At 50.0% G+C, this 10729-nt stretch overlaps 4 protein-coding genes across 4 annotated transcripts; 2 read left to right on the plus strand and 2 right to left on the minus strand.

The window, feature by feature from the left end:
* Nucleotides 1-1468: 1468 nt before the first annotated feature.
* CONPUDRAFT_159705 (uncharacterized protein) lies at nucleotides 1469-3337 on the plus strand (the record flags this gene model as incomplete). Its single annotated transcript, XM_007776801.1, has 6 exons — nucleotides 1469-1603; nucleotides 1661-1876; nucleotides 1927-2041; nucleotides 2098-2551; nucleotides 2601-2757; nucleotides 2837-3337. 6 exons carry the CDS (start codon nucleotides 1469-1471, stop codon nucleotides 3335-3337), a joined length of 1578 nt encoding a protein of 525 aa, XP_007774991.1.
* A 172-nt stretch (nucleotides 3338-3509) lies between these two features.
* Nucleotides 3510-5460, minus strand: CONPUDRAFT_159706 (uncharacterized protein; the record flags this gene model as incomplete). Its single annotated transcript, XM_007776802.1, has 6 exons — nucleotides 3510-4004; nucleotides 4058-4303; nucleotides 4358-4543; nucleotides 4596-4793; nucleotides 4847-5216; nucleotides 5267-5460. 6 exons carry the CDS (start codon nucleotides 5458-5460, stop codon nucleotides 3510-3512), a joined length of 1689 nt encoding a protein of 562 aa, XP_007774992.1.
* Nucleotides 5461-6279: 819 nt separating this feature from the next.
* On the plus strand, nucleotides 6280-8416 carry CONPUDRAFT_77729 (uncharacterized protein; the record flags this gene model as incomplete). The annotated part of the gene is made up of 10 exons (XM_007776803.1): nucleotides 6280-6326; nucleotides 6407-6467; nucleotides 7051-7062; nucleotides 7120-7158; nucleotides 7215-7257; nucleotides 7562-7588; nucleotides 7741-7833; nucleotides 7897-7960; nucleotides 8028-8174; nucleotides 8230-8416. 10 exons carry the CDS (start codon nucleotides 6280-6282, stop codon nucleotides 8414-8416), a joined length of 720 nt encoding a protein of 239 aa, XP_007774993.1.
* Nucleotides 8417-9904: 1488 nt separating this feature from the next.
* CONPUDRAFT_159707 (uncharacterized protein) lies at nucleotides 9905-10633 on the minus strand (the record flags this gene model as incomplete). Its single annotated transcript, XM_007776804.1, has 6 exons — nucleotides 9905-10007; nucleotides 10060-10147; nucleotides 10201-10227; nucleotides 10281-10392; nucleotides 10458-10478; nucleotides 10532-10633. The coding sequence occupies 6 exons, from the start codon at nucleotides 10631-10633 to the stop codon at nucleotides 9905-9907; spliced, it is 453 nt and encodes a 150-aa protein (XP_007774994.1).
* Between the last annotated feature and the right edge of the window lie 96 nt (nucleotides 10634-10729).

Below are 10729 nucleotides of genomic sequence, written 5' to 3' on the forward strand. Positions count from 1 at the left end.
GGAGGAACTGCAGCACTACATGAAGCTCATCGTGGATGACCTTCTCGTACTTTTCACCGAAGGCGTTGTCTACATAACACCCAATTCCCCAGATGGTGAGCCCTTTATTTACTTATATTAACTTCTCTAATATCTCTCAGGGCGACGTGTACGTGTTCTACTATTGGCAGTCATTTGTGACCACCCCGCACTCTGCAAGATGTGTGGTTTTGCCGATCATGGTCACGATCAAGACCCATGTCCGAAGTGCGAGACAACAAAGGCGGAAATGTACTCGGATAGGGCCCTTCACAACCGTACGTTCAATCTTTAATACTCAGCCTTGGCAGACTTCACTTATATTTGCATTACAGAGTTCCCTCGCCGCTCAGGATCAGAGCATCGCCGTTTCGGACACGAGTGGAAAGAAATACACAATATCACAACCCGTAACCAGTTCTTCAAGGACCATGGTGCACGATGGACTGAACTGGCTCGTCTACCGTATTTCGACCTCGTTCGGCACTCCATTATTGACCCAATGCATAACATTCTGCTTGGTACGTTTCTTTGTTCTATTTCATGCCTTTCTAATGTCTAAAATACATAGGAATCTCAAGGGATCAGTGGTACTACCGGTGGATCAAGACATCAGCTATCCGGCCATCCACCAAAACCCACAATCGCGAGCTTGGGATAGTACATCAGTTCCTTGCATCGGTATGTCTACTTACATGTCAGTCATGCTTCGTTGCTGATGCAGAATTACTGTAGTTTGAGACGCCGTTGTGGGCGGGCAAGCTTCCCAGCCGTGTTGGAGAGAAAGCGGGAGGCAGCCTGACCGCCGACGAGTACAAGTTCTCTATGACTACCGCCTAGCCAATTATTGTAAGTCCTCTTTGTTGAACGGACTTGATCCGGACTCTATTTATGTACATGACTCATAGTAGTTTAGTAATGCACACAGTGCATCAGTCAGCATACACTTACTCATACGAATACTAAATATAGGCAACCAATAGCATAACTAACTCACCTACGTTACATGCATTACAGTCACAGTCACTCTCTAGTATATAAGCCAGTACTGTAGCGCCCTCTCAATCTAAGTCTTTCTCTCCTGAACGACTACCATCGCTACCAGCTCTATCAAGCTACAAAGCCTCTAAGCAAACCCAACAGGTGAGTACGTGAAGCCCGATGCGTGCACTGATGTGCCGCTTCCATTTCACACTCTTCCACTCCTCCGATCCCAAAGACTTACGATGGCTGCCAGGTACCAATTATCTGGGAGCTATTCCTCGGCGAGGCTGTGCGTGATCAGGAAGCAGCGCTTGCATCATTTCCCGCACGCCATGAGCGGTGGAAAGTTGACTGGGAGGGTTGGCAGACGCGTCATCCATCAGTAACTGCACCAAAGCGTAGCAACAGAGCTAGGGGAGGCAAAGACGATCCAGAGCCTGAGGAGCCTTTGCAACCCAAGGTACGCATGCACCCAGACGAGCCTGTCAATATTATCCGGTTTGCGACCGCATTGAAAGTTCTATGCGGGAGCTCGATTGAAGTTGCGCTTCTCCCTCGGGCGGAGGGGCTACTTCGAGAGTACCTCTTAACGTTTCGAAAGGTGAGCTCTCATCATTTCTAATACTCGCTTGATTATGATTCATTGTTGGAACTCTAGATATACGGTGTCGAGGCCATGAAGCCAAACTTCCATTGGTCTACGCACATTTGTGAACAGGTCCTTGACTACGGGCCGGTTTACAACTTCTGGGCCTTTCTTTCAGAGCGGCTCAACAAGATCCTCAAGTCGCAATCAGTAAACAACTGGATAGGAGGACAAGTGGAGATCACCATGATGCGGACATTTGCACGATCCTCACGACTCAATGCAACGGTATGTGTTAATTACATATGTACACTTGACCATTCTTATTATAGACCTAGATGACTGCAATAGCCAGACGCACCGACAATGATATCGTCAAGAAGGTGTTGGACCTCATGATCACCCAGGATTCAGAGGGAACTGGAACTCTAGGTGACGCACTTGTCTCTGATGGTGCGTTCGTGATTATTTCTCATGTGTCTCTATTGCTGATGACTGGGGCATTGTAGAGCTCTCCTCTGGCACTCGCGTTCAACTTGGAACGCCGGTCGTGGTAGAGAGCATTCGCCGACGACCCACGCTCAGTGACGCTGCAATGGCGTACATGCGTGATTTCTACAACACAGCTGCACAGGCGACAAACACTAACATTACTTTTGCTGTATCACGTCAGGTCAACGCAGCGCCCGGTGCCATCACTCTCAACCGTTTCTGCACTCTGTATCACTACGCCTTCCTCGACGGACGTCGAGTCATTCCTACATCAGAAGCTCGACGACAATCGGCTGACTCTGCTCTGGTGAAGGTCAATTGTCCGGGGGCGGGTGCAATATATGGCGAAGTTATATCTATCTTCAGTCACACGCAGGAAGGGATACCTTCCTCAAGACGTTTATTTGCAGAGTTTTGGTGGTTGAAAGAGCTGGAGTTATCCCCTGTGAACGATGACCCATGGCATGAATTGTAAGTTTTTGGTACTCTTGTTTGTGTCATAGGCTGAGACATCTTGCAGTCCCGAACTCGATGTTAGGTGCTTCGAACTGAATGCGTACCATCCCTCCACCGCACTACCACCAGTGCTTCCATTTGATTCAATTATCTGCGCCATTGCACGCGGAGTCGTTGAAACCACTGATCCACCCATGTGGATCACGACGTCGTTGGATCGAGTAAGTGCACAGTAATTGCTGGCATGCGTACTAAGTACATTCATACAGCACCCGAAAGCTTGACTGTTATCCATCCCAGACTCGGTCGTCCACCTTGACGTGCGCGCTCCTCCCCGACGCGTCTTCATCCACAGCAAGGCACCTCTGTGCAAGCTTGTTGTCGGCGAGTGCACCCATGGTCATGTACATGCGACGCCCCTCTGGGCTGGATGTCAGCCGCAATGGGCGCCCGCTGTTGTTAAGCAATGGCCCGCGTGGACTGAACGTGCTGCTCATGTACAGCGATGCGGATCCCGAGGTGTTGGCATCACCGTCTCTGCTACCTGCACCTCAGGATGGGTACGAGGGTGACGCATCATTGTCGTCATCTGCACCAGTGCACCCCTGCGCCTGCTCGTTGTCGACAAGTGCCCCCACGGTTGTGTACCTGCGCCGCCCGTCTGGGATGGACGTTGCTCGCGACGGGTGTACGCTGTCGTTTGGGAAAGGGCCGTTCGGGCCAAACTTGGAAGTCAGGTATCGTGATGTCAATCCGGAGGCGTTGTCGTCTCCGCCGCTGCCGCTGCCGTTTCAGTTTTGACCTGGTACGCAGTTTGGGAGCGGGAGCGGTTAGAATTGCTGACATGCATACTAATATACATTTGCCCAGCATCCGAGAGCGTGATCGCTAGTAATTACAAGGTAAGTCTGCATGTCGAGCTCCAAACGTTGCTGATCCACTCCGCCTCAAGAAAAGGTTACTGCAAGTCCCCTTACATGCTTGGGCCACTTTGCATGGCACTTGTTCCAGCGGTCCCTTCGCCCTGTCCGTTCTCAGCATTACCACCACCTACTTCGCCTCCACTCGCATCGCCTCCCCCTGCCCCATTTCCACCAGGTGTCTCGCTCCCAGTGCTCGTTCCATCTCCGGTTAGTTCACCGCCATTTCCAACCCCACCACTCCCCTGACCAGCTCCTTGCTCGCCCGTCCCCGCCGCTCCTTCCACAGTGAGTTCGCTTGTGATCTTCATTCCGACTGGATTACCCCACTCAAACCACAGTTTTAGTCCGTAAAGCTCCGCAACGCGAGCGTCCTCAAGCTTGAAAATGACCCAAGCCAGGCATATCAGGAAGTCCCAAGGTGCGCGTTCCGGGATTCGAGTCGACACACGGGCAGTTCTGACTCGAACCTTTTCAATTTTCTGCTTGTCCTTCGGCGACAGTGAATCACGGTACATGTCCGACAGCCTTTGAAAAAGCACGTTGCCCTACATACGAGGTGAGCCCGATTCAAGCGCAGTAAAACCCATCATGAACTCACCTCATAGCTCCTCCACTCACACGCCAAGACTTCAAAGAAGCTCGTCTGGTCGAAAACGTCGCCAGACGTCGGCATACCAATTTGCTGCGCCAACCGTACCTTCCACGCCTCTGGCGTCTCGTCTGAGCCCTCCTCGGGGCCCGAAACCTCATCCGACATGTATTCCTGGTGGATAGCCTCGCTTGGGTCTGCGTCGTCATTCTGACGGGCATATTCAGCCGCCATCTTCATGCGGTTGTCTGCTTTCTAAGAGAGCCCAACCAGTGAGCTATCATTTCGTGTTATAATCCGGGTACTCACTTCAACGCGACGACTGTAGTGTCTGGTGCGCTGTGCCGAAGCAGCATCCCTGCTCGCAACGTCGGGATTGTTCTGCTTCGACCACTCGTGTCTGAATCCTCTGAATGACACCTTTGCCAGCGTCTCGATACTCAGTTTGTCCCACTTCACCTTTCGGTTCTTCAATGACACCGGGATATTATCAGCCTGAGGACGGTAAGCATCTCCACGTAATTCAACACTGGATATATGCACTCACATCAGAGAAGTCGTCCCAGACAGACTGGGCGATTGCTTTCAAGACCACGCTGTTCCGAGGATCGTCGACCCCCATCTCAAAGTACGGTGTCACGTATGCGGCATCTGTTTTGGGATTAATCCGGCTAACCGCAGGATCGGGCCAGCGTTCGCCGAACAGGACACCGCATACAAGCCAAAACGCGGGCGCTATGAAGTCCTGGGTGCGTGGTCAGTTGCACTGGCTAATTAAATACTGATAATCATACTCACTATTAGGTCTTTGCGAGCGACCCGGGTCGCCGGCTCCTTCATAGCCTTAGGTTTGCCGCATATGTCCTCTGCATCCTTGTCGTACTGACCCACTCTCAGCTCCATGTGGTCGAGCGTGGCCAGTGCTCCCTGACCACGTCTGCGTCCGCGTCCGCGTCCACGTCCACGTCCACGACGACCCCCCCGTGCACCCTGCTCTCCCTGTGCACCCTGCCCGCCGCTCCCTCGCTGAGGACCCACCCCCTCGGCTCCTCCACTCGCCGGCACCACCCGACCAGCCTCAAGAGCGCTCACGCGCACTTCAAAATGCTCCGACATATGGGTGAGCTGATTGACGATGTCCTGGTTCGACAGGGCGACCACATTTTGTCTGGGGCCCAGATGTGAGTATATGCGTTTTTTTGTCGGGCTTTTACTCACGTTGTTTCGTTTGTAATGACAGGAAATGGGTATATACCCAAGTCATTGTAGCACCGGGCCTTCATTTCGTCCGGCCACGCCGCCCATAGCTCGTCACTGATCCCAAGTGTAGGCGGCCTCGGTAAGTTTGTCATATAAGACGCTCCCTGTATCTGATTATTCATGTTTGTAGCAGCGGATGCAGGGGCGGCCATGTCGGACGCAAAGAGCTACACTTGTGAGAGGATCTGGCAGTGGGCGAGCGCGTGAATGCGATGCGAGCGACGGCGGGGGTGTACCGGTTGCAAGGAGGGGCGGCGGTGAGCAGCAGAGAGCGCGAGGGAGGGGACGCGTCGGGATATCAGTCTCGTGATGTATATTATTTCATGCAATCTAATCTGATCTATTATTACATGCTTCTATCGTAGCGAATCTAAGGTTATAGTAGACCCCAAACGGGTAGAATAACCGTTCACGAACACGGCCTAGTATTCACCTTATATGACGTCACCTACTATAACCTAATCTCACATTCGAACACACGAGCAAATTACCCTTTTACCCCCCCATGTGCGTATACACAGCAGCATCTATTACGTTCTCTATTCTAACCTTGTTGTACGTGCTTGTAGTCGGCACGACCTAGGCTGTAGTAGAGGTGGTCTCCACCTAGTGAAAGTGCGCGGGAGGATCTGAGGGCTGCGTCAGGGTGCGTTTATACTCCACAAACGGGTGTACATACGCTGGTTCATTGTGATTGAAGGGCTTGACCTGTTCGTATAGCAGATACAGCACTTGGGCTAGTCGCACAGCCAAGCGGAGTCCAGACAAGCTGGCTCATTCCGGGATGCACAGCACTGAGAATATAAGCGCCGGGTGGCGTCCACGTCAAGTGTCTACTTGTGGCTGCTTCACGCACTTGTCATGACTCCGAGAAGCGCTGGGCCTGTGCGATGTTAAATGGATACGTGCCTATCCAACATCTCTTATTACCCGGCTTGGACGTGAGCTCTGGCTTCGTGCACTAAGTGCTGATGCCTGCTACCTGGTTGGACCCATTATCTCCCTACTTGGGCACAATGTAAGTGCGCATCAATCATCAACGCATTGGTATCGTACTTAGCGGATCTCTAGTGATCTCCTTCTGATGGTTCTCCATAGTCATAGTGGAAGCTGGACTTACCGTCGAAGTGCATTCTACTTAGGTTTGACACTGGCTATGGTGAGCGTTGGTATAAACATTAATAGCAGATATAGTTGCGGGGGACTGGAGACCATCGGAGCTCTTTGTCAGCAGTCAGCGCCTTCAGCTGCTCTTCCTGACAGCTCATCATAGTCCAATACCGCCACTGATAAATGCATCGCAGCTCGTTCAACATCAGAGCATCGCATACTGCAAACTCGATAAAAAGAATCCAAACATCGTCAAGATCCGGTTGACCATTCGTCCCTCATCTCAACGACAATTCCCTCCTTTGTGATCCCTCTCCCGATATGAGTTCTCAAGTTCCCCCCTCTGCAGCACTTGCTGCCCTCATTGACACTTTATATTCGAGCAAGACTGCACAATATGCTTCCGGTATGAAATGAATGCTGAGTGCTTGTACTGGCGTTGAATCTACCTTCTTAGTTGCATTGATGTCGCTCTATGTTTGGGACTTCCGTGAGTCGTAAGCCAACTCATTATCCCGGCAGAGATATGATAGATCCTTCATCTCAACACTCAGTCTTGACGTTTCCGGATGAGGCACGTAATCAAAGCTATCTATTAGCGACTCTACTTGCCTAACATAATAAAATCCCAGGTCAAGTTATGGGTATGTCTGTTGCACTAATGTGCACCAAAGTAAACGCATCTTACCTCCTTATCACAGAACACCAAGCTCAAGCTACCCAAGCTCCTTTTCTTCTTCGTGAGTCCCAACCGTCGCTCCATACTGGATTAAGAACCTCAGCAATTGTTCTATAGTATCGATATTTCTCCCTACTTGTCTGTTCCGTTTGGGTGTTCAGTATGTGCTTCTTTTCATAAGCTCTAATGTTAAGCGATAATAACATGTCTACGCCACAGGCAACGTTTTCCCTATAACAGCCCAGTATATGTTCGTGCTGAACATATTTCCTCATCTTTTATGGCGACCTCGTTATTCATCTGTTACTTCTGATTAGGTGTAAGAGCTGCTTGAGCATCCCAAAAGAGCTTTTGAAGTATTGAGCGTGTTTGAACTCTGCAGGTCGTTCTCTCCAAATTGCAATGGTCGTCTCAGGTATCAGATAGTGTTCTATTGGTATTTATCAAACTAACATTCTCTTCAGAGATTATCTCGTGGCTGTGTGCGGAAGGTAAGGAGTTTTCTCAGAATGTTGTGTTGATAAACATCATTGAACTCATCCACAGTAATACTTATGTGCCACCTATTTGCGATCTTTTCCTTCAGTAAGGGATAAGCCAATTGCTCATTGTTATAATCAAGCTTATTGAATTGTAATGGCAGACAGGTTTGTTGTTGCCCCTGTTACGGCCATGTTTTTTGCGTGTGGGGGGTGCTTCATTGGGGGAGCCATAGCGGACCTACCTCTTAGCCATGGTGCGTACTGTACACCAGTATTATATTCTAATAATTGACAACGAATCCGTCAAATATGAATAGTCCTCCAACCTGAGCTTGGAATGTGCATCATCAATGAACTTAGTCTGACGCCATACTTGACTAGGTGACTAATTTTGATGAGACACTGATGTTTAAAGTCTCCTAACGTCACAATATCAATGTCTGAACAGTGTTCCTGTTATGTCCATGGACTTTGTATTGGTCCTTTTGATCGGGGGGAAGTCAATCGCCTACCAGATGAATGTTCCGAACAAGAAATGGATGGGTGCGAATTTGATGAAGACCCTCGCCCAGCGCGCGTTTTTATGCTATTTATGGTGAGACACTATCTTAGTTTCGACGCGGATGGCTGATGTCTTACGTTATTTACAGTATCTTCTTAGCAACGCTGCTCCAGCTAGTGCTCTTCCTGACTAACCCGGTGTTTCTCTCTATATCTGCGGGAATAATGTTCACCCTCCTTCCGATCGCAATCAACCGCCTCGTCCTGGGATTGCACCAAATGAGTGCCAGTGATCTTGCTTCGTCAGGAGCTGCTTCAAAGCACTTTGGTGTTTGATCTCAGGTAGCTTGCATTGTTGAACGGGGTACTTACAAGCAGAAGTGACGCAAATTGTCTTCTTAGATTGTGATTCAGAGGTACGACTGTTGGGCTCTGCCATCAAGATTGTTGTATGTCGAAAGGTTATTCTAAGTGTATAATATGGTGTTGGCGTGGCATGCGGAATAAAAATTATGCACCTAAATCTCCCATTTAATTTAATGGCCTTCTTCATTTTCGCTTTTAATCATCTACCATGATACTGAACCTTTTGGTATTTGGGATGCCGTTCTACATTGATGTGCACTGCTTGTCTTATATCAATACGGCTACACGTCTTCTAACATCCTGTCAAGCCCGTATTACCGTGCACGACCTCTGGATACTCATGTTTATCGTTTAAAAGGTGAAAGTATCTATTTGTGATTTTGACGTGTCTCACACCCGGTCCCTATTGTTAGCCATGGTTCGCGATAACCATCTTTGTAGGCTGGACAACCAGTATGGGTCTTTCTTGCCATTCAAACGGTAGGCACTGTTCTACATGACCAACACAAGACATGCCGTGCTCCGCTACGGCACAATTGATGGGCGAAGACGTGAAAATCATAGCATGTACTACAAACTGTTTTCTGCTACATGTGAGAAAATCAGACAGGTTCTAGATCAACCACGGCCTACCACGTCACGGTGCTATGAAATCAAATCTCATCTGTTCCATGAGTTTTCCAATGATAGTCGTCATTGTTGGGTTTCGCAAGCCGGCGCGCAGCCCGACTGCGGATCGCCGAGTGTGGACCCAGGGCGCGAAGTGACGTGCCGGATCGCGATGGAGCTGGTGTCGCAGTGGCGACACCGACGTTGGAAGTCTCATCATCACGCTATACCCTTTTTCGTAGTGTTCGCTGACGTTTGTTTGACACTACCCACACGCCCGTTATCTCCTATCTTTCTAACTGGCCTGCTGACGTTCCTTTTGACTGATCGCATGTGAATGTTTCGTTTCTATCTCTACGTGTCATTGTTTCGGCCGATACGATACTACAGCACCTCAGCGTTCGCTTTCCCCGCGCGACGACTGAGACTTACATTTGGACCTTGGTGTCTAGATCGCGCGTGTTGCTCCTTGCATAACACCTTGAGTCCTCCCCTGTCTCGGCAAGTCGGTCGGACCTGTCATGAGGGCTTGCACTTTGCAACCGTGATGTATCAAACAAATAACAACCTATATAAGATTTCCTGAACCGTCAGATCTATCCCTTTAGATCTATTAGTCTCTGACGGCAGCACAATCTTTCATTGGGATAGTAGGTACCATCAGCAGAGCGTCTCAAGCAGAGTAAATGCCGGGGTTAGACTCATTAATCTAACAGAGTGAACATATACATGCATTCAACAATTTGAAGAAGTAACAATTAACTATCTACACGCAACGGGCAACAGACTATGATTCCAGAGCCATGTTCAGATGGGGGCGAGAGCGAGGGATCTATCCAAGCCCAGCCATCAATGGGCGGCGCAAGGAGACCGGGGGAAAGAGGGCGCTACGAGTGTCGAGAGCCTGAATTGGCCGTGGTCGAACACGTGTTTACAGGTGGCGATCTCGATGCTGTGATCAATGTGTGAGCAGCGGGAGTTGGTATTCGAGTGAGAGAGCGTACCTGGTTGTGAGCTTGCTGAACGCGGCTTGCCGGGTTACTCTTGCAGGCGGATAGCATAAGAGCAACGGCTCGGTCACAGTCAGGCTGGCTAAGGTGCCAGGGATGAGATAGGGCGCGCCGGGCAGCAGGGAACGAGCTGACCGTGGCTGAACATGAGCCCATGGGTGCCTGTGATGAACATTTTCGTCAGTGGGGAATGGTATTTGAGCGAGAGGGCGTACCTGCAAACCCTGCATCGGATGCAACGAGGGAGAAAATCACGAGCAAGTTGGGAGTAGAGTTGGATGGAGGCAAGCTGCTCTTTGCGAACGTCAAGTGGAGTTGGGAAGAGCGCTATCGCCACCTAGGAGCATGCTTTCGTGAGCTCATGGCCAAAAAGCGATAGATATGGTACGCACTGAAAATCCTGCTCCGTAGTCCTGGCGGGGCTGAAATAAGTGTGTGTAAACATTAAAGGACTTGGGCGACATACCAATCGTGCAACTGCGAAGACCCATGGTGCGAAAATGGGGAGGGGAAGGAGGAGGGGAGGAAAGGATGGCGACGAACAAAGCGCCAGCTCAGGCCCGACCATGATCTTATCAACGGGAGAACGGCCCAAAATGGTTGAGGATGTCCGGATCGAGAGCAAATCTGATCTCAAGGGGATCTGATCAAGAGCACAAACAAA

Source organism: Coniophora puteana (genome assembly GCF_000271625.1).
Source record: "Coniophora puteana RWD-64-598 SS2 unplaced genomic scaffold CONPUscaffold_18, whole genome shotgun sequence".
Lineage (NCBI taxonomy): Eukaryota > Fungi > Basidiomycota > Agaricomycetes > Boletales > Coniophoraceae > Coniophora > Coniophora puteana.